Source organism: Pimephales promelas, chromosome 16 (assembly GCF_988280905.1).
Source record: "Pimephales promelas chromosome 16, fPimPro1.hap1.1, whole genome shotgun sequence".
NCBI lineage: Eukaryota > Metazoa > Chordata > Actinopteri > Cypriniformes > Leuciscidae > Pimephales > Pimephales promelas.
In genome coordinates this window covers 23,942,107-23,960,565 of record NC_142784.1, presented here as the reverse complement: position 1 = coordinate 23,960,565, position 18,459 = coordinate 23,942,107, and the positions used below count along the sequence as shown (strand labels likewise).

Sequence of the window (18,459 nt, the reverse complement as noted above, 5' to 3'; positions counted from 1 at the left end):
TCAGTGTCGTAGGGCGTGAAGTGCTTGAAAGCAGCTTTTGATGCGCTGAACGCGAATTCGAATCCACCTTTTGCCGAACTCTCTCTTCTAACTTTTCCTAACACATATGTAAAGATGTAAAACCTAAGATTAAGATCTCTAGCATTATATTTTGCCAACAAACTAAAATTGAAACCATGATATGGCGTTGCGCCATTATAATAACTGACATTAGAAGAATAGCATCCAGTTTGTACTGCGTGATTACTTTGCTCACGCGATCTTCATGGTCTGGTGTTTTCTCCTAAATAAAAGCTCAAGGGTTTATTTCTTGCAAGTGAAGAAATTAGGACAAAAGTATTTTAATTTTCCTATATTATAGTGTAATGTAGGTTAAAAATATACTTTTGAAATGCTCATTTTCATTTACATAGTACATTTATAGGCTAAATGGATTTTACAGTATGTCATAGGAATAATTATAAATCATTATTACATTATTCTAATAATTGTTTGGCATCCTAAAACACCATTGATAATGTAATGCAGACTAAGACTCTCATAACTAAAAAGATGTTTGAGCCCTCTTTATTGTCCTGCGGTACAAATTAATACTTTTTCTTTGTTCAACGAGCAGTTCATGGGTTGAAGCTCTTAATTGTGATCTCTCAGAGAGCACGAGATTGATGCATTTAACCTTAAAATGTCCAAAATTTTCTTGCGGGGAGCATACCCCCGAACCCCCCTAGAGGCACAGAGTCCACCCAACATAGTTTTAGAAATTCTATTTTTACTTTAATATTTTTATTGTGTGGTAACCGTTTTATAAAAGCAATAAGGTACTCGTGGCAAGTGCTGTATCGTGAATACAACGCTACTCATTCACGATACAGCACAGCCTCTCGTACCTTATTGCTTGTATAAATAAATAAATAAAATAAAACATTTTTGTATGCTTCTTGTATACGTGATGCCAAGCATATGTTTATGACTGTGGTTTTGTGTTTGCAAAAAGTAAGTTAGAATAGCACGTTTTTCAATTGGAGCAGGAAGTAGAATTGTTGTGGTGAGCTGTTTGTGCTCTTTTCACCTTTAGCATTACCATACTCACTATTTCTCTCTCCCGCTCTCCATCTCTCAGTTGGACAATGGCTGTTCCCTTCACTTGGCTCAGCGGTGGAGTCAGCTGCTAAATATTCAGCTGCGCAGGATCCCTATTCTGTCTAAAGAGTCTGCACCTGGCCTCATCATGGCAACAGGTGGGCCACATGACCTCCTCTCTGCTTTGTGGTTAAACACCTCTTGTTTGTGCAAGAAAGAGGAAATACTAGTACCACAGTGTCTCTGTTTTTGTTGTTCTCCTCTTATTAACCGAATGCATATAGGTCCCTTCAGAGAATGCGGTACACACTGTAATGATAGGGAGCAAGTGCATGGTCCCGACTTCTTGAGTTCATGCCTGGCAGAAAACATTGATTTTTGCCCTTTTTGCACAGTTTGGAAGGCACTTCCTCCCTCTTGTATCCTTCTCTCTCCTTCTGCCAGCCACTGTCAGAGCTTTTAATTAAATGATTATTAGATAATGTGCATGCATGAAGATGAGAGGCACAGGAGGCTTGTGAAAATGTCTGCTCGTTTCGGCTGCTATCGCTCCAGCGCAGATGTGATAATTATTTGTACTTCACTCACCCACTGGCTAATTATCACATACAAACACACCGCCGACTTAGCCAGCCGAGAGCGGCCTCGCCACCTCAACGTTGTTCTCATTGCAAAAAAAGGTTGTTAAGTGCTGCATATCTCTTAAGTAGATTAATGTAAATGAAGTACATTACACCCCAAATTAATTAATGACAATGTCTTTGAGAAAAGGACAACGAGGGTTCTGATTTCAGGGCTGCGAAAAGAGAGGTGACAGACGGTATCCGTGTCTGGGTGTCTTGTCACAGTGGCAAGACTGAAGCATCTGACAGAAACACTTTGTTTCATGTAATAGTTTTTTTTTGCTGAGTTTGTTTCTTTTTGTTTGTGCTAATGTCCTGCTATTTTGTTCTGAATATTGAGTCGGCTTTCTTTCGCCGTTTATGTTATCTACACTACGATTATGTTGTGGTCAGATGCGCTTGTGACCATTTCTCATTCGGTTTATATTACAGCACGTAAATACCTCATTTACATTTGTATTTAACGCTGCCTTTTTGTCAGCTTGTCACCTGATATCATTTGTAATTGGGGCCTGTGAGATATGACGCCAGATACTCTGTAAATATTGACTGTCATCTTTCTCCCCTTCCTTTTTTTTCTGCACAGGATCTGTGGGAAAGAATCTGGCCAATAAACCCAATGTGTATGTATCCAGCAGCGCAGGGGTCAGATGGAGGGAGGTAAGAACTAGTTTTATCGCGCACTTGGGCCTTTCTCTGTGATAGCCAGAAACTTCCAAAATTATCCAATTGATTAATTAATAAATGATTTGTTTTATATATTTTACTTTCATTTCTCCTGTTTGAGGTTTTTCCTGTTTTTATTTTATTTGTAATTATTTTAATATTGCAACACTTTAGTTTAACTTTTGTCGCTTTTAGTCAAGTCAAATATATTTATATAGCGCTTTTCACAATACAGATTGTATCAAAGCTGCTTCACAGTATCAATCAAGAAAACTTAACAGTGTTTGTTTATTCATGAAAAAAAGACAATCAAGTTTGGTAGAGCTGATTAATGGTATGATGTGTCATTTAATTTGAATATCCCCAACTTAGCAAGCCAAAGGCCACAGTGGCAAGGAACCAAAAAAACTCCATTAAGTGACCCGATGGTGTCCTAAAACTCCATCAGATGACCCAATGGAGAAAAAAAAAAAACCTTGGGAGAACCCAGGCTCAGTCGGGGGCCAGTTCTTCTCTTGCGTTTATGAACTAGAGGCCAAATTTACAGTAACTGTAAGATAATTGAATGCCAGGCTAAATAAATGCGTCTTTAGTCTAGTTTTAAACTGGGAGAGCGAGTCTGAGCAACGAACAATATCAGGAAGCTAAATGTGAAAATGCTCTCCCTCCTTTGGTGGATCTGGATATCCTAGGAATGACCAGAAGCCTCGAATTTAGTGGCTTTTAAATGTTAAGTCAGTATTTGAACCCATTTCCCCTTTCTCTAGACTATCCTATCTTATATTAAGGACTTTTTCAGTCATGTATTATCTTACCTAGGGCACCATTTGAGCCAGAATGCCATTGGTTCCCCCTTAAAAGAAAAATGGTGTTCAATGCTTCTGCCCAGTACAATAGCACTTATTATATTCCCAGACTTTTTGAAAAGCATAGCAGCGTGTGTTGTTCCATGTAACAGATATGTGTGTTCTTTAGGCCCTGACTGGTCCTCATTTCTACACCTGGGGAGATCATGGAGGGATCCTGATGGCTATCGCGCAGGGCGGCTCCACCAGAACACTCAAGTCAGTTAGCATTTAAGGATCTAATGTCGCTATTTCACAGTCAAATCTGTCTGAGTATTATCCGGCTTTAGGATGTTACTGATAGCTGTGTCTTGTCTTTTGCTGGCTCAGATTCAGTACTAATGAGGGGGAAACCTGGAAGGAGTTCCAGTTCTCCGAGCAGGATGTATATGTGTACCAACTGCTGACTGAACCGGGTGAAAAGAGCACCATTTTCACGGTCTTCGGCTCTTATGCAGACCAGAAACACAGCTGGCTCATTGTGCAGGTCAACGCTAGTGATGTGCTTGGTAAGAGAACAATGCACTTATGGGACATCACCCAAAGCACCCTAGCAACCACTTTTTACTACCCACAACATCTAGCAAAATCACTATCAGCCAACCTGAATACTCTATAAAAACAGTAAAAAAAATTTTTTTTTTTTTTTTTTTAAAACTGGTGTTGTTCTAATGCCGAAATTCATACAGGTGTGGAACAACTTGAGGGTGATTAAATAAAGTAAATTATTTTTGGCTGAACTATCCCTTTAAGGAGCCACTCTGTACACTATTGCATCAGTATAGCAACCACAAAACAATTGTTTAGCAAAAACAGCGGGCAACCACCCAGAATGCCCTAGCAACTGCCTAACAGCCAATCAACCACTGTTAATGTTATATATACAGTGTTATTTAACACTGAATAGATCCTCAAGAGTAAATAACTTTTAAATTTAAGTCTTTTTATATTTTCAGTCAAGCCAACATTCAAAGTTGGTTTTGGCAAACTGTCCTTTTTGTGGTTCTACATGTGAGGTTATGTGTGCTTAGGTGTGCCGTGCTCGGAGGGCGACTATAAGCAGTGGTCTCCCTCTGACGAGAGAGGAAATGGCTGTCTGCTTGGCAGAGAGATGGTGTACAAGCGCCGCTCTCCTCACGCCACCTGCTTCAACGGCGAGGATTTCGACAGGCCCGTCACTCTGTCCAACTGCTCCTGCACTCGTCAGGACTATGAGTGGTATGAGCTGAGACCCCCTCGATCTACGTCTATCCCATGTTGCCATTGTTTTCACCTGAATACGCAATCAATTTTCTCTATTTTATTGGCTCATCTCTCTCTGTTCCTAGTGACTACGGGTTTAAGCTGAGCGAGGATCTGTCTCTCGAGGTGTGCGTACCTGATCCTGAGTTTTCCGGAAACCTATATGCCCCACCAGTTCCCTGTCCGGTGGGCACAACTTACCGCCGCAGCAAAGGGTGAGAATGTGGTTATTCGTTCTTGCTAACAACCATTATGATTATATACGTTACCGTTTAAAAGTTTGGTGTCAGTAGGATTTTAATTTATTTATAATTTTATTCTGCAAGGATGCATTAAATTAACCAAAAGTTAGTTTAGACATTTATAATTTTACGAAATATCTCTTATTTCAAATAAATGCTGTTCTTTTGAACTTTTTGTTCCTCAAAGAATTCTTATAAATGTATTACAGTTTTCACAAAAATATTAAGCAGCACAACTGTTTTCAACATTGATAATAATAAGAAATATCAGTATATTAGAATGATTTCTGAAGGATCTTGTGACACTGAAGACTGGTGTAATGATGCTGGAAATTCAGCTTTGCCATTACAAGAATAAATAACATTTTAAAATACATTTAAACAGAAAACAGTTCTTTTAATTTGTAATACAATTTCTCCATATTACTTTTTTAATATATTTTTTTGTGTAAATTGTAGCCTTGGTAAGCATAAGGGACTTCTTTCTAAAACATGAATAAAATCTTACTGTCCCCAAACTTTTGAACGTTAATGTATTACCAATTAAAAAATATTGTATTATCTTACAATACTGAACCAGAGAGCGAATTTAATGAGTTTTTCCCCCTTGTCACTATATTCTTTGGTACAGATAAATATTATCTCGTCAAAATAAGACTTCTACCCGATTGTTTATTTTCTGAAAATGTAATTATGTATGTTATATAACTTCTAAAATGAGTTAGCTGTTTATCAACAGTAGTTTTGTTCTATTAAATTAGGTGGATACTTACACAATATATATATATATATATAGTTTCGAGCTTACTATTATTATTATTAGATTGTAGAGGTCACTTTCAAGAGTATTTTTCTCTCTATAAAGCCAAATCACATCTGTTGTTATTCAGTGCTGTAAAACAGCAAAACAAAAGAGAGTCCAAAGGGGTTGAATCTTCATTATAGGCTCTGTGTCCTTCTGGATACGGATTGTTAGGCGCCGCCACCGTCAGCAGCAGCCTGGGAGCATTATTAGATCTGCCACTGCTGTGTCACCATGCATCTCTCCTCTCATTATCTGCAGTCGAGAGGAGAGGATTTATTTAGAACATTGACATGAACCGAATTTAGCTGGATGAGTTTAGATCTCTTGCTCAGTCAGTTGAGATGTGAGCTCGAGGATGTTAATTACTTTTAATAATGATTCCTGGGAAAATGGGAAAGTAATGTCAATTACGACCATTTAGGGATGCTCAAATATATTAGGACTGTATCTGTTTTCAACCTTTTTTGTTATTTACCGTTTAGGGACAGTATTATGCTATTTATCTTTTGTATTTCTTAATCTAGATCTATTTAAAGGGATATCAAAACATTACTACTGAGGTTTAACACGTTTGAGACCACTCTAAAAAATCGCTTGCCCTTTAAGAGCATGTTTATGAAAGCATAGGTCTGTGCTGATAAAGATTTTTAATGATTCTTATGATCACTAAAATCCATCAATACTGCTGGTCCTTGTATTTATGTGGTTATTTATTTAGTTTCCTACAGTTAAAAATTATGGAAAAAACAGAATTAGCATTTTCAAATGAGCTTGGAACATTGGTACTTCTCAAAATGTTACCTAAACATCAGGACAGCAAGAGGTGAACTTTTATGGAAGCAAAAAATTCATTGATGTGCAATTACAGCATCACCTTGTGTCAACTTTTTGAACTAAGTCAACTTCTTCAAGAAATTTCGAAGATGATTTCCACTGATGCCAAGTTGTGATCTGACGCTTTAGGTACAGGAAGGTGTCTGGAGACAGCTGCAGCGGGGGAGATGTTGAAGCACGGCTGGATGGAGAAATGCTGCCCTGTCCTGTGGGAGGTACAGTCAGAACCTCCTCCTCAGCTTACACAATCATCTTATCTGAGCTCTTTTTATGGAACACCACACAGTCCTATGGGACGCAACAGGAAGTCACAGTTCATAACATGGCCTTATAAAAAGAACTTCACGAAAAACCTGAAGTCAGAGAAATGAAATCGTAAATGAATAAATAAATGAATACTGTTTAAAATGTTATGGTCTGTATTCTGTAAGATCTTTTAAAAGTTTGTTTTAAAGTGATCACAAGCGCGACAGTAAATATATTTACAACGTTAAAGAAAATTTCTATTTCAAATGAATGCTGTTGTTTTGAACTTTCTATTTATCAAAGAACTCAGATTTTTATTTTTATTTTTATCACCGTTTCCACAAATACATGGTAAGACGAGACTTAACTATAAGTTTTAGAAGTAGTTTTCATTGTTAGTTCTTGTTAACTTATTTCAACCACAGCATTTACTAAAACATCAAAACTGACCGAATTTTAAATGAGATTTATATCTTTATCTTAATTTTTCGGTGGACTTTTTTGAAATGCTGTGTTATGTAGTTGTTTGTTTTCACTTATGACATAGTAGCTGTATGCAGATGCAAGATAATGTTAGACCTCTTCACTTTTTCTCTTAGTTGCTTGGTAGCAAAAGAACACATTGGAAATGCATTTCACTGTGAGCACACAGTGTGACATATCATATACAAACCAAATCAAATACATGTGTGTCCATAATGAATTCATAAATGTGTAAAACATGACGCAGTGAGGTGTCATGATGGACAGATACACTGAAAGCTACTCTTGTTGTACAAGATGATGCCTAAGTAAGTCATTACTCTGTCACCTCATAGATTTAAAGTGATTGTTCACCCAAAAATGGAAATTTTTGATATTTTTAAAATGGAAGATATTTTAAAGAACAATGGTAACCAGGCATTTGATGGCATTAACTTCCATAGTATGAAGAAAAAACTATGAAAGACAATGGGTGCCGTTAACTGTCTGGTTACCAACGTTCATTAAAATACTTTTTTGTGTTCAGCAGAAGAAAGAAACTCATACAGGTTTGGAACAACATGAGGGTTAGTAAATGATAACAACATTTACGGCTGAACTATCCCTTTAACACATTGAATACAGTAATGTGGCCAGTCCTAAAGATGGAATTTAAAAATCTAATTGGGATAGTTTGTAGTGTAATCAAAAGCCCATCTTCCCACCAAGCTTTTCAAGAGCCGTCACCGTCTAGACTGCCTGTTTTCTCTGGCATTGTGGTGCTCAGCCACTTGACCACGCTTCAGTGGCCGTGTTGATTGGCTTGCCTCTCAGACTAGAGGATGCTGGGAGTAAATAGTAGGGGGCCTTTCAGAAAGCTCAGATCTGAAGCAGTGGGAAGCAGTGACGGTGTGCCATCAGCTTTCTTTTAAGATTATCAAAGAAATAGAAAATGAAAATTCTTCCCTTCCAGAGCAAGGAACAACTCCATTTTAGTGCAAGTGGTTTTGAGATGAAATGCTCAACGAAATCTCTTAAGTGAACCCTCTTGCCTTCTTCTTCTTTTAGAGAGTAATGAGTTTATCCTGTATGCGGTGAGGAACTCCATCCACCGCTTTGATCTGGCCACAGGTACAGACCAGCCGCTCCCCCTCTCGGGTCTCCATGAGGCGGTGGCGCTGGACTTTGACTATGAGAAGAACTGCCTATACTGGGCTGATATTTCACTGGACACCATTCAGGTGAATAAACATCTTTTTAGGGATGCACAATATATCGGGGCCATATATTGGTTATTTTTGACTGATATTTGAGAATTTGTTATTTATTGTGTTAGCTGATATTGCATATGTCATTGGTGTTTAGTGTTTTACATTTATTTGTTATATTTAGATGACCTTTGCTTAAAGTTAATCTTTAATAACTTATAATTTATTGTTATTGATAATTTGATGTCATTTTTAAACTGTAAAATAGCAGATCTCAAAATGATTATACATTTTTCATGCTGTGCATTATAGAAAATTATTAAAAAATTATTTGTTTGTCTTAGTGTCTTATTTTTAATGTATTAAGGCAAAGTAGTTTACAATTGTAATGTTATTTTATAAAGTATACTACAAAATATGAACATTTCAGTCGTTGTCCATAACAAATAATTTTAAAAGAAATTTATAAGCATTTTGTATGTTTTTTGTGTAGAGATTGTGTTTGAATGGAAGCTCTGGACAGGAAGTGATTGTCAAAAAGGACCTGCAAAACGTCGAGGCGCTGTCATTTGACCCCATCAGCCGGTTGCTGTATTGGGTGGATGCCGGTGCTCAAAAAATCGAGGTAATCAAATGTCAAAACAACTACAGCAACATCAGTTACAGACATTTGTTCATGTAGTCGTCCTCACACTGTCTCTCGTCCAGGTGTCCAACTCTGATGGAGACCTGAGACGGACTCTGGTCAACTCTTCAGTGGTGGAGCAGCCTCGAGCCCTGACTCTCATGCCAGGAGAGAGGTACAGTGTTCCCATAATCCCCTTTGTTTTCCTTAGCAGTCCTTTTGCTCCCTGAGTACTAAGCTGCATGTGCTGTCTCCTCAGCCTGATGTTTTGGACAGACTGGGGTGATCGGGCGGCGGGCGTCTACCGCAGCTGGATGGACGGATCCAACATCTCCTGCATCGTGTCCGAGGGAGTTCGCTGGCCCAATGGCATAACGGCAGATGAATCATGGCTGTACTGGACGGAGGCATATGGAGACCGCATTGAAAGAGCAGACTTTAATGGAGGCCACCGCACTGTAGTAATGGAGGGCCTGCCTCATCCTTATGCCATTGCTGTTTTTAAGGTAGGCCCAGTGTCTTACCACTTTCTGGGAATGTTGGAACTGGTATGCTATCAAACCTTCTTTTTTCATAATCCTAAACTCATTGTTGAACTGGTCTTTGTTTGATGTAGAATGACCTGTACTGGGATGACTGGTCTAGAATGGGAATCTTCAAAGCTCCGAAATTAGGCTCACCAGACAGTGAGATGATAGTGGGCAGACTGACAGGAGTGATGGATCTCAAGATCTTCTACAAGGGAAAGAACAAAGGTCAGTTCTTAAGGACACACAGAAACATGGAAAATACACCATTAAAGACAGCATGAAAGCGTAATAGCCAGTAGCCTTTAATTTAATTTTTAACTCGTCAGCTTGTATTGTTGATGAATGCAAAATAAAAACTTTTTTAATTTTTTATTTTGAAATGTATAAATTCCAGTAAATTCCTCAGTGATATTTATAATTGGGCTGGGTTATTGTAGTTGTTGTATTTTAGTGGACAAGAACACACGGTTATTATCGTTTACTAAAACCAAAACCATATATAAATTAAATAGACCTAAATTTCAATAAAATATATATAAAAAACTTACATTTAAAACATATTTTATTAAGACAACATGTATCATTTTCATTTAGTTTAAGTACAAAAATAACTAAAACTAAATGAACTAATATGCAGCAGAAACAACACAATCATTGGTCATTGGTCAACACAATCACCCCCCTTCTATGTCAAGTGCTTTGAGTACAGAAAAGCGCTATATTAATGTAACAAATTATTATTAATAATCGTGGCGTACTAATTATATCAGGCCTATTTTTCTGGAGTATTTTTAGAAGGAAACTATATCTTTGATGGCCTTAAACCTAACCGACACTAAAAGCTTCAGAACTCTGTTTTGACATAAAATATAAAAATAGTTTAAAAAAAAAAAATGTTTCTCCCCTGTAGGTCAGAATGCTTGTGTGGATCAGCCATGCAGTCTTCTGTGTCTTCCCCAGCCTGGAAACAAGCATCACTGTGTTTGTCCCGACGGAGTTTCCAGCACCATCCTGCCGTCAGGAGAGCGTCAGTGTCAGTGTCCCAGTGGATACCAGCTCCACAATAATACATGCGTTAAGACAGGTCTGACAGAAACAAAAGTGTCAGATATCAATAGCTCTAAATCATAAATCATTTTTATGAAGTAAGTTTGATTTTATTGACGTTTTTCTGTCTGCTGCCCATCAGAGCACACCTGCCTGCCGAACCAGCACCGCTGCGCTAATGGGAAGTGCATCAGCAGCATCTGGAAGTGTGACAGCGACAACGACTGCGGGGACATGAGTGATGAGCAGGAGTGCCGTGAGTGACATCACCTCTGTCCTCATATAAAACAACACTAATGTACGAATATCGAGTTTAAAGCCTTTCTCTCTCTGTAGCCTCCACTTCCTGTGACCCTGCGGTTCAGTTCCGCTGTGTGGCCTCAGGTTCCTGCATTCCACTGGCCTTCAAGTGCGACCATGAGGATGACTGTGGCGATAACAGCGACGAGGAGCATTGTGGTATGCGTGTGTTTAGAGCTTGGTGGTGATATATCCAATATTCAAGATGTATGTAAGAAAATTTTGCTGCTGGTATAAAATTAAGTGTTATCTCGATATTTTATTGCACTTTGATCATTAAGTTTTCTTAACAGCACATCACAGACCAGTTTAGAGATACAGTCGTCCATAGAAGTTATTTTTGTGTGTGCGTGCTTGCCGTTGTTTCACATTCGTAATTGCCGCACAGGCATTCATAACGGTGCGCGGCCGTCCACTGGGGCAGAGCGAGTGTTTCCTATTCATTACTCATGTCTGTGAGTGTGTGTAAAGAAATGCTTTCGTGAAGTCGAACTGCCTCGGAGATGGATCTAAACAATATTTTAGCTTTTTAATTTTATCTGGGCTTTCAACAAAAGGAAAAACAGGTGCTAATCTACCAACATGGCATTACCATTTGTTTTAATACACGTTGCAATACACATACTGCGCCGGAATAGACTTTACAGGCAAAAACACTTTTCAGACTGGATGGAAGTAGCAGATTTATATCTGAGGAAATCACGGGATCCAGGATCAAATGATTGCATACAGAATGGACTTGATACAATGATGTATCAAGAAAGTATTTACAGTGAAGCGGGAGACAGTGCGATTACTGTTTAGTGTTCTCAACCCAGATGGCATTGCCTATAGACGAGCATGAAAACACAAAGTTTGGACCAGGATTGTGGTATCTACTCCGGCAGAATCTTTGTGCTTGTCTATAGGCAAAAAGCTACGATTTTGTTTTGATTCGACTTCACGAACGCATCTCTTTACATTCACACACACATAGAACTTCTATGGAAGACTGTATTCTTGTAATTTTGACTTTATTCTCAAAATATTACGACTTTTTTCTCATAATGTTTCGACTTTAATTACAAAATATTTTGACTTTAATCTCGATTTTTTTTTTTTTTTTTTTTTACATTTATTTTACTACGTTGCGGTTCAAGGTTTCCGTGATATGACTTCCTTAGATTGAAAAAAAATAATAATCTGAAAACACATTTCCAGAGCAAATACATCAATATTAATAATACCTTAAAAATCATTGCAATGCTAAACATCATTGAGAGACTTTTTATTAGCTATATTGCATATGTATTTTTTATCTTGTTCAGTTAAAATAACTTGGATGGAGCGCTCATATTTTATTTGCTTTCTTTTTAGAGTCTCACCAGTGTGGACCGGGAGAGTTCACCTGCGCAAGAGGCGTGTGTATTCGGGACGCATGGCGCTGTGATGGGGACAACGACTGCAGGGACTGGTCAGATGAGGCCAACTGTACTGGTGAGAAAGACTCATTTACACACAGTTATGCATAAAATATGCAGTGAAACATGTCACGTCTACATCCATTAATTTTTTTTTTTCTTTCTGTCTCAAAAAGTGGGTCACCACACATGTGAGAGCAGTAGTTTCCAGTGCCACACGGGTCACTGCATTCCTCAGCGCTGGGTGTGTGACGGAGATGATGACTGCCAGGACGGCTCAGATGAGGACCCTACCCAGTGTGGTCAGTCACAAACACTGCCGTACTCACCTCCCTTGTTTCATTGTAAACTATATGATTTTCTTTTATTTTTGTAAGACATCGCATTTTTGAACAGTTAATGTTCTGTCAAGGTCCAAAAATAACAGGTGTTCATACAGTCTCATGTATCATGTAAAGTCTCATGTGTAATGATCTATTGTTTTGGCAGGGCGTGAAAAGTGCAGTGGGTTCTTGTGCGCTAACGGCACCTGTCTGCCCGCTAGTGCTCACTGCAATGGTGTTGAGGACTGTCCAGGGGGCGCGGATGAGCAAAACTGTGGTATGTTCTTCCTTATTTGTTTAATTGCAATTGTTTATGTTGTGTTGTCACTGAAACTTGATAAAGGTAATAATAAGGGTCTGTTCCTGCAGGTCCCCTCTGTGCGCACTATATGGAGTTTGTGTGCAGAAACCGAGCGCAGTGTCTATTCCAGTCTCTGGTGTGTGACGGTACACGACACTGTGCTGATGGATCTGATGAGGACGCAGCATACGCTGGCTGCCGTGAGTCCAATTTGCTAACTGAAATGTGATTATAAACTGTTCACTAGAGGAATAAGCTAAAAGTCTTTTGTGTTCTAAATGAGACTCTACATTTAACATGTTAAGTTTGTAAAAAAAAAAAAACATTTCATAATGTATGTATTTAATCATGCTCCAAGTGTAAAAACCTTAAGATATTCCAATTATTGTCATTTAAAATAACCGGTTCCTATTTTAATATATTTTAAAATGTAATTTACTCCTTTGATGCCAAAGCCATTACTCTTCAGTGTCACATGATCCTTCAGAAGTCATACTAATATGTTGATTTGGTGCTCATAAATCTTATTATTATCAATGTTTAAAACAGTTGTTCTGTTTAATATTTTTGTTGATGGTTAGAGGATTCTTTGATAAACAGACATTTAAAAAGAACAGCATTTATATACTGTCTTTTAACAGTATACTTTTTTTGCATCATATGAAATTTCTTTCAAAAAATCTTACGGACTCTAAACATTTTGAACGGTTGAGTGTATATTATATTATTATTAATAAATGAATCATAAAACTTGGTTTTAAATTATCTGTATAAAAATACTAATGCCACTTTTTGCAATGTCTATTGCCCTTTTCATTTATTATCATAATTTATTCATAATATCTCAGCAAGAATTTGTACTTACTTTCCATTTAATTTAATCATCACATCATGAAATGAATATGATTCCATTTTTGAATCAATTTCCTAAACGTGGACTTTGAATAGAACGCCGATGCAGTGTTTTGTAATGAGTTGATTTGTTCTCTTCTCATCCACAGCAACTAACCCTGAGTTTGAGAAAACATGCGACAGCTACAACTTCCAGTGTTCAAATGGAATGTGTGTGACCCTCGAGTGGAAGTGTGACGGCATGGACGACTGTGGCGACTACTCGGACGAGGCCAACTGTGGTGAGCAATAACTCCCACACTGATCAGGAGGCTAAAAGTAAAATTCTAGGTTGAATTTAGATGCATCACGCTGCACATTGACTTTATGCTGATAGAAAGAATTTTGGCTATGGAAGGCTACAGACTTCCAGTCAGAGACTAAAATAAATCAGTAGGTCCAATCAGTACTGTTCACCTTGTTTCTGTGCTTGTTTTCTAATGAGTTTGTGTTTCAGCTTCCCCAACCGAGGAGCCAGGCTGCTCGCGTTACTTTCAGTTCGAGTGTAAGAACGGCCGCTGTGTGCCTGCCTGGTGGAAGTGTGATGGGGAAAATGACTGCGGTGACTGGTCTGATGAATCTCAATGTTCAGGTACATGATTCAGACCTGTATAGTGGTGTTTTATTAAACTTGTTTGTAAAGTGCCAACAAAAGACGCGTGCTCAGTGGATTAATTACGACGAATTATGTTGGGTCTATGTTCAGGTGCCGGATCTCCTCACACACCTGCGCCAGGTCCAGCTACCTGTGCTCCTAATCGTTTCCGCTGTGGTTCTGGCGCGTGTATTATGAACACCTGGGTGTGTGACGGCTACGCTGATTGTCCTGATGGCAGCGATGAAGTGGGCTGTCCTACAGGTGCCTTCTCAGCTCTTTTCTTAGACAATACCTTTTTATTTCAGAAAGACATGTTCATTTATTAAATTAGTTTTATATATCCGTAATATTTTTTTTAGCTTCTACCGATAATATTTCAGCTTGCATCAATAACATGTTTTAGCTTGCATAAATAAATTAAGCTTAATTAAACACTTTAAAACAAAAAGTGTTAATTAAACACTTGTTCATACATGCAAATTCACGCTCTTCAGCTCAAACTGGTTCAGTAATAGGACAGTCCCAGAGCTTATAAAATTCACCTAAAGGATTATTAGGAACACATGTTCAATTTCTCATGAATGCAATTATCTAATCAACCATTCACATGGCAGTTGCTTCAATGCATTTATGGGTGTGGTCCTGGTCAAGACAATCTCCTGAACTCCAAACTGAATGTCCGAATGGGAAAGAAAAGTGATTTAAGCAATTTTGAGTGTGGCATGGTTGTTGGTGCCAGACGGGCCAGTCTGAGGATTTCACAATCTGCTCAGTTACTGGGATTTTCACGCACAACCATTTCTAGGGTTTAGAAAGAACGGTGTGAAAAGGGAAACAAATCCAGTATGTGGCAGTCCTGTGGGTGAAAATGCCTTGTTGATGCTAGAGGTCAGAGGAGAATGGGCTGACTGATTCAAGCTAATAGAAGAACAACTTGAAATAACCACAAAATTGGACAGTTGAAGACTGGAAAAGTATTGCCTGGTCTGATGAGTCTCGATTTCTGTTGAGACATTCAGATGGTAGAGTCAGAATTTGTCGTAAACAGAATGAGAACATGATCCATCATGCCTTGTTACCCCTGTGCAGGTTGGTGGTGGTGTAATGGTGTGGGGATGTTTTCTTGGCACACTTTAGGCCCCTTAGTGCCAATTAGGCATCGTTTAAATGCCACAGCCTACCTGATCATTGTTTCTGACCATGTCCATCCCTTTATGGCCACCATGTACCCATCCTCTGATGGCTACTTCCAGCAGAATAATGCACCATGTCACAAAGCTCGAATCATTTCAAATTGGTTCCTTGAACATAACAATGAGTTCACTGTACTAAAATGGCCCCCACAGTCACCAGATCTCAACCCAATAGAGCATCTTTGGGATGTGGTGGAACGGGAGTTTCATGCCCTGGATGTACTCCATCAACTGCAAGATGCTATCCTATCAATATGGGCCAACATTTCTAAAGAATGCTTTCAGCACCTTGTTGAATCAATGTCACATAGAATTAAGGCAGTTCTGAAGGCAAAAGGAGGTCAAATACAGTATTAGTATGGTGTTCCTAACAATCCTTTAGGTGAGTGTATATAATACTATATTAGGTGTTTTCAATCAATAATAATGCCCTTATAAAAATATGAATAAATAAGTGAATATCTTAGATGGCTTTCACAATGGGCATGTTTGCTGCGGTCTGAGTTGAAGCGTGGGTTGTTCCCACCTCCCCTCGCAGCATTGGTCTGGTTTACACTCAACTTGATTCTTTTTTATGGCTTATTATATCAGTGTCTTGTTTCTGTCTTTTGCTTAGTCAAAGGCTCTGTGACTCCAGTGGCAACTCTTCCTCCATCGGGCCGCTGCACTAAAGATCAGTTCCTGTGCCTGAAGCCTGCGAGCTGTATCGCTGATTGGAAGCGCTGTGACGGACACCCTCACTGCCAGGATGGATCTGATGAGACCAACTGCCGTAAGTGTCGTAACATTTGGACAAGCCTACTCACTCTTTAAATAGAAATAGTCTTTAAATCTGAAATAACACAAACTCTGTTACACTGCTTAGCCTCGACCAAAAATTTCTTCTACCTGGAACTTTTTCTTTCTTAACTGTCCATTATATTTCAGCCACTCATGGTCCGTTGCTCTGTGTGAACGGTACTCTCTGTGCGGATGGCGAGGCCTGCGTGCTGAACAGTGAGAGGTGTGATGGCTTCATAGACTGTTCTGACAAAAGTGACGAGAATAACTGCACTGGTGAGACATTGATGTTGTATCTGCTGACTGTATTGTACCACAGTAAGACAGTCTGACTGTTCATGCTGATTTTCCCTTCTCAGTGGATATGTTGGTGTACAAGATTCAAAATCTACAGTGGAGCGCTAACTTCTCCGGTGCTGTGATGCTCACCTGGTCAAGACCCAAAAATATGCCTACAACGTCCTGCTCTTTTGTCATCTACTTCAGGTAAATTTAGCTTTCATCTACACCTGTGGTTATAAAGGTTTCCCTGGTTGTGGACCATTTCAACTGTGAACCAAAAATTACAGACCTTAATTTGTCCCAATTAAGTTTTTTTTTTTGTGCCCCCGATCAGTCATTTAGAATTGAATATCTGCAGACACCGAGTCCTCTTAGTGCTATGTGCACACTTCAAGTACATTCAAGTTATTAAAATCAATCAACAAACGTAGATCAAATATGCGAAAGACGGATATGCATGTGTGCCGTGCTAGAACAGACCTAGGGTCCACGTGGGTCAATAACAAAGGTTGTATTTATTTTATTTTCTAGGCAGGTGGGTGTCCAGCAGTGGACGTCTATGGACACCAACAGCAATAAGGGCAGTGCCATTTTGACCGTGTTGATGCCGGACACCACCTACCAGGTGAAGGTTCAGACTCAGTGTCTCAGCAAACAGCACAGGACCAATGAAATTCTCACGCTACGCACACCAGAAGGATGTAAGTCTACATTAGCAGCACAGTCACTAAAATCCCTCATAGAACAATTCAGATGTACATAGAAGGGATATGTTTGGTCTTCTGTTGCCCCATTGTGTCTGTGTTTGTATGGCAGTGCCGGATCCTCCTCAGGGTCTGCAGCTGAGCTGTGACAATGCTGAGGACGGGACAGTACTGTGTTCCTGGAACCCTCCTGATAAAACACATGGACTCGTCAGGGAGTATATTGTGAGGAAGATGCCTTCAGTTCTTTATAGCATTTATCAACACCGACTTGCATCTAACTGCCTGTGTGTGTTCTGCAGGTGGAGTACAGTGAAAAGGACAGCGCTGAGTGGTTTTCCCAGCGTAGCACCAGCACCAGTGCAGAAGTGAAGAACCTGCAGCCCAGCTCGCTCTACAGATTTAGGGTGAGAACTTGCATAAAGTATTTTTATGTCAACTTCTGTTGATGATACAAGATCATCTAACCCGTCTTCATCTGTTGTTTCTCAGGTGGCTGCCGTCACAAACAGAGGCGTGGGAAACTGGACAGAAATGAAATCCATTGTTCCTCAAAAGGGTAAGAAAACTATATAAAAACAATCTAGTGTGCTGACTCCCCCTGCTGGACATGTTTTATCTTATCCACATTTTTCCTGAGCAAAAGATTAGCACATGATGGATTCTAACTTGTTGGTCTAACTGTTTGTATGCCGTCCTGTTCCAGTCTTCACAGGAAGTTAACCCGTTGTTAAAACGGGGTAAAAAGATTAATGAATTCAACTGAAACTTTTTAAACATTACTAAAAATTAAAATGAGCGCAGAGTTTCAAGCTGTGCTGTTGTTGACTGCCACAGCAACAGCCCTAGACTGAAGTAGTTCTTCAAAAGTATGTGTTTTGAGCCCCAGCAAATACGATAAGAGTGTCCCTGTACGGCGCCATATGACTTGCATTTTATGCCAAAGATTTTAAGAGAAAACGACCATAGCTTGCATAATACAAGTTATGTGTGTGCTCATTTCAAAGAACAAAACCAACCCGAACTTCACTGATCAGGAGCTGTATGTAGGATATGAGCGCCTATATGTTTTCATGTCATCTACGCACTCATTAAAGGGATACTCCACCCAAAATGAAAATTCTGTCATCAGTTACTCACCCTCAAGTTGTTGCAAACCTGTATGAGTTTCTTTCTTCTGCTGAACACAAAGGAAGATATTTTGAAGAAAGAGTGGTACCAAATGGTTGTTT

The 18,459-nt window shown here is 39.1% G+C and overlaps 1 protein-coding gene across 1 annotated transcript in view; it reads left to right on the top strand.

Moving 5' to 3' along the window:
- sorl1 (sortilin-related receptor, L(DLR class) A repeats containing) overlaps positions 1–18,459 on the top strand; it is a 53,234-nt gene that overhangs the window by 26,359 nt on the left and 8,416 nt on the right. Inside the window, exons 10-38 of the mRNA XM_039670528.2 lie at positions 1,121–1,238; positions 2,290–2,363; positions 3,345–3,433; positions 3,545–3,723; positions 4,246–4,432; positions 4,543–4,671; positions 6,467–6,552; positions 8,114–8,286; positions 8,747–8,878; positions 8,962–9,053; positions 9,138–9,384; positions 9,495–9,633; positions 10,319–10,492; positions 10,598–10,711; positions 10,792–10,914; positions 12,112–12,231; positions 12,332–12,457; positions 12,645–12,755; positions 12,848–12,979; positions 13,781–13,912; positions 14,128–14,262; positions 14,377–14,529; positions 16,078–16,233; positions 16,389–16,517; positions 16,601–16,727; positions 17,055–17,224; positions 17,340–17,452; positions 17,530–17,634; positions 17,720–17,786. Of these exons, the coding sequence (XP_039526462.2) occupies positions 1,121–1,238; positions 2,290–2,363; positions 3,345–3,433; positions 3,545–3,723; positions 4,246–4,432; positions 4,543–4,671; positions 6,467–6,552; positions 8,114–8,286; positions 8,747–8,878; positions 8,962–9,053; positions 9,138–9,384; positions 9,495–9,633; positions 10,319–10,492; positions 10,598–10,711; positions 10,792–10,914; positions 12,112–12,231; positions 12,332–12,457; positions 12,645–12,755; positions 12,848–12,979; positions 13,781–13,912; positions 14,128–14,262; positions 14,377–14,529; positions 16,078–16,233; positions 16,389–16,517; positions 16,601–16,727; positions 17,055–17,224; positions 17,340–17,452; positions 17,530–17,634; positions 17,720–17,786 (3,832 nt within the window). The remainder of the gene's footprint in view (positions 1–1,120; positions 1,239–2,289; positions 2,364–3,344; positions 3,434–3,544; positions 3,724–4,245; positions 4,433–4,542; positions 4,672–6,466; positions 6,553–8,113; positions 8,287–8,746; positions 8,879–8,961; positions 9,054–9,137; positions 9,385–9,494; positions 9,634–10,318; positions 10,493–10,597; positions 10,712–10,791; positions 10,915–12,111; positions 12,232–12,331; positions 12,458–12,644; positions 12,756–12,847; positions 12,980–13,780; positions 13,913–14,127; positions 14,263–14,376; positions 14,530–16,077; positions 16,234–16,388; positions 16,518–16,600; positions 16,728–17,054; positions 17,225–17,339; positions 17,453–17,529; positions 17,635–17,719; positions 17,787–18,459) is intronic.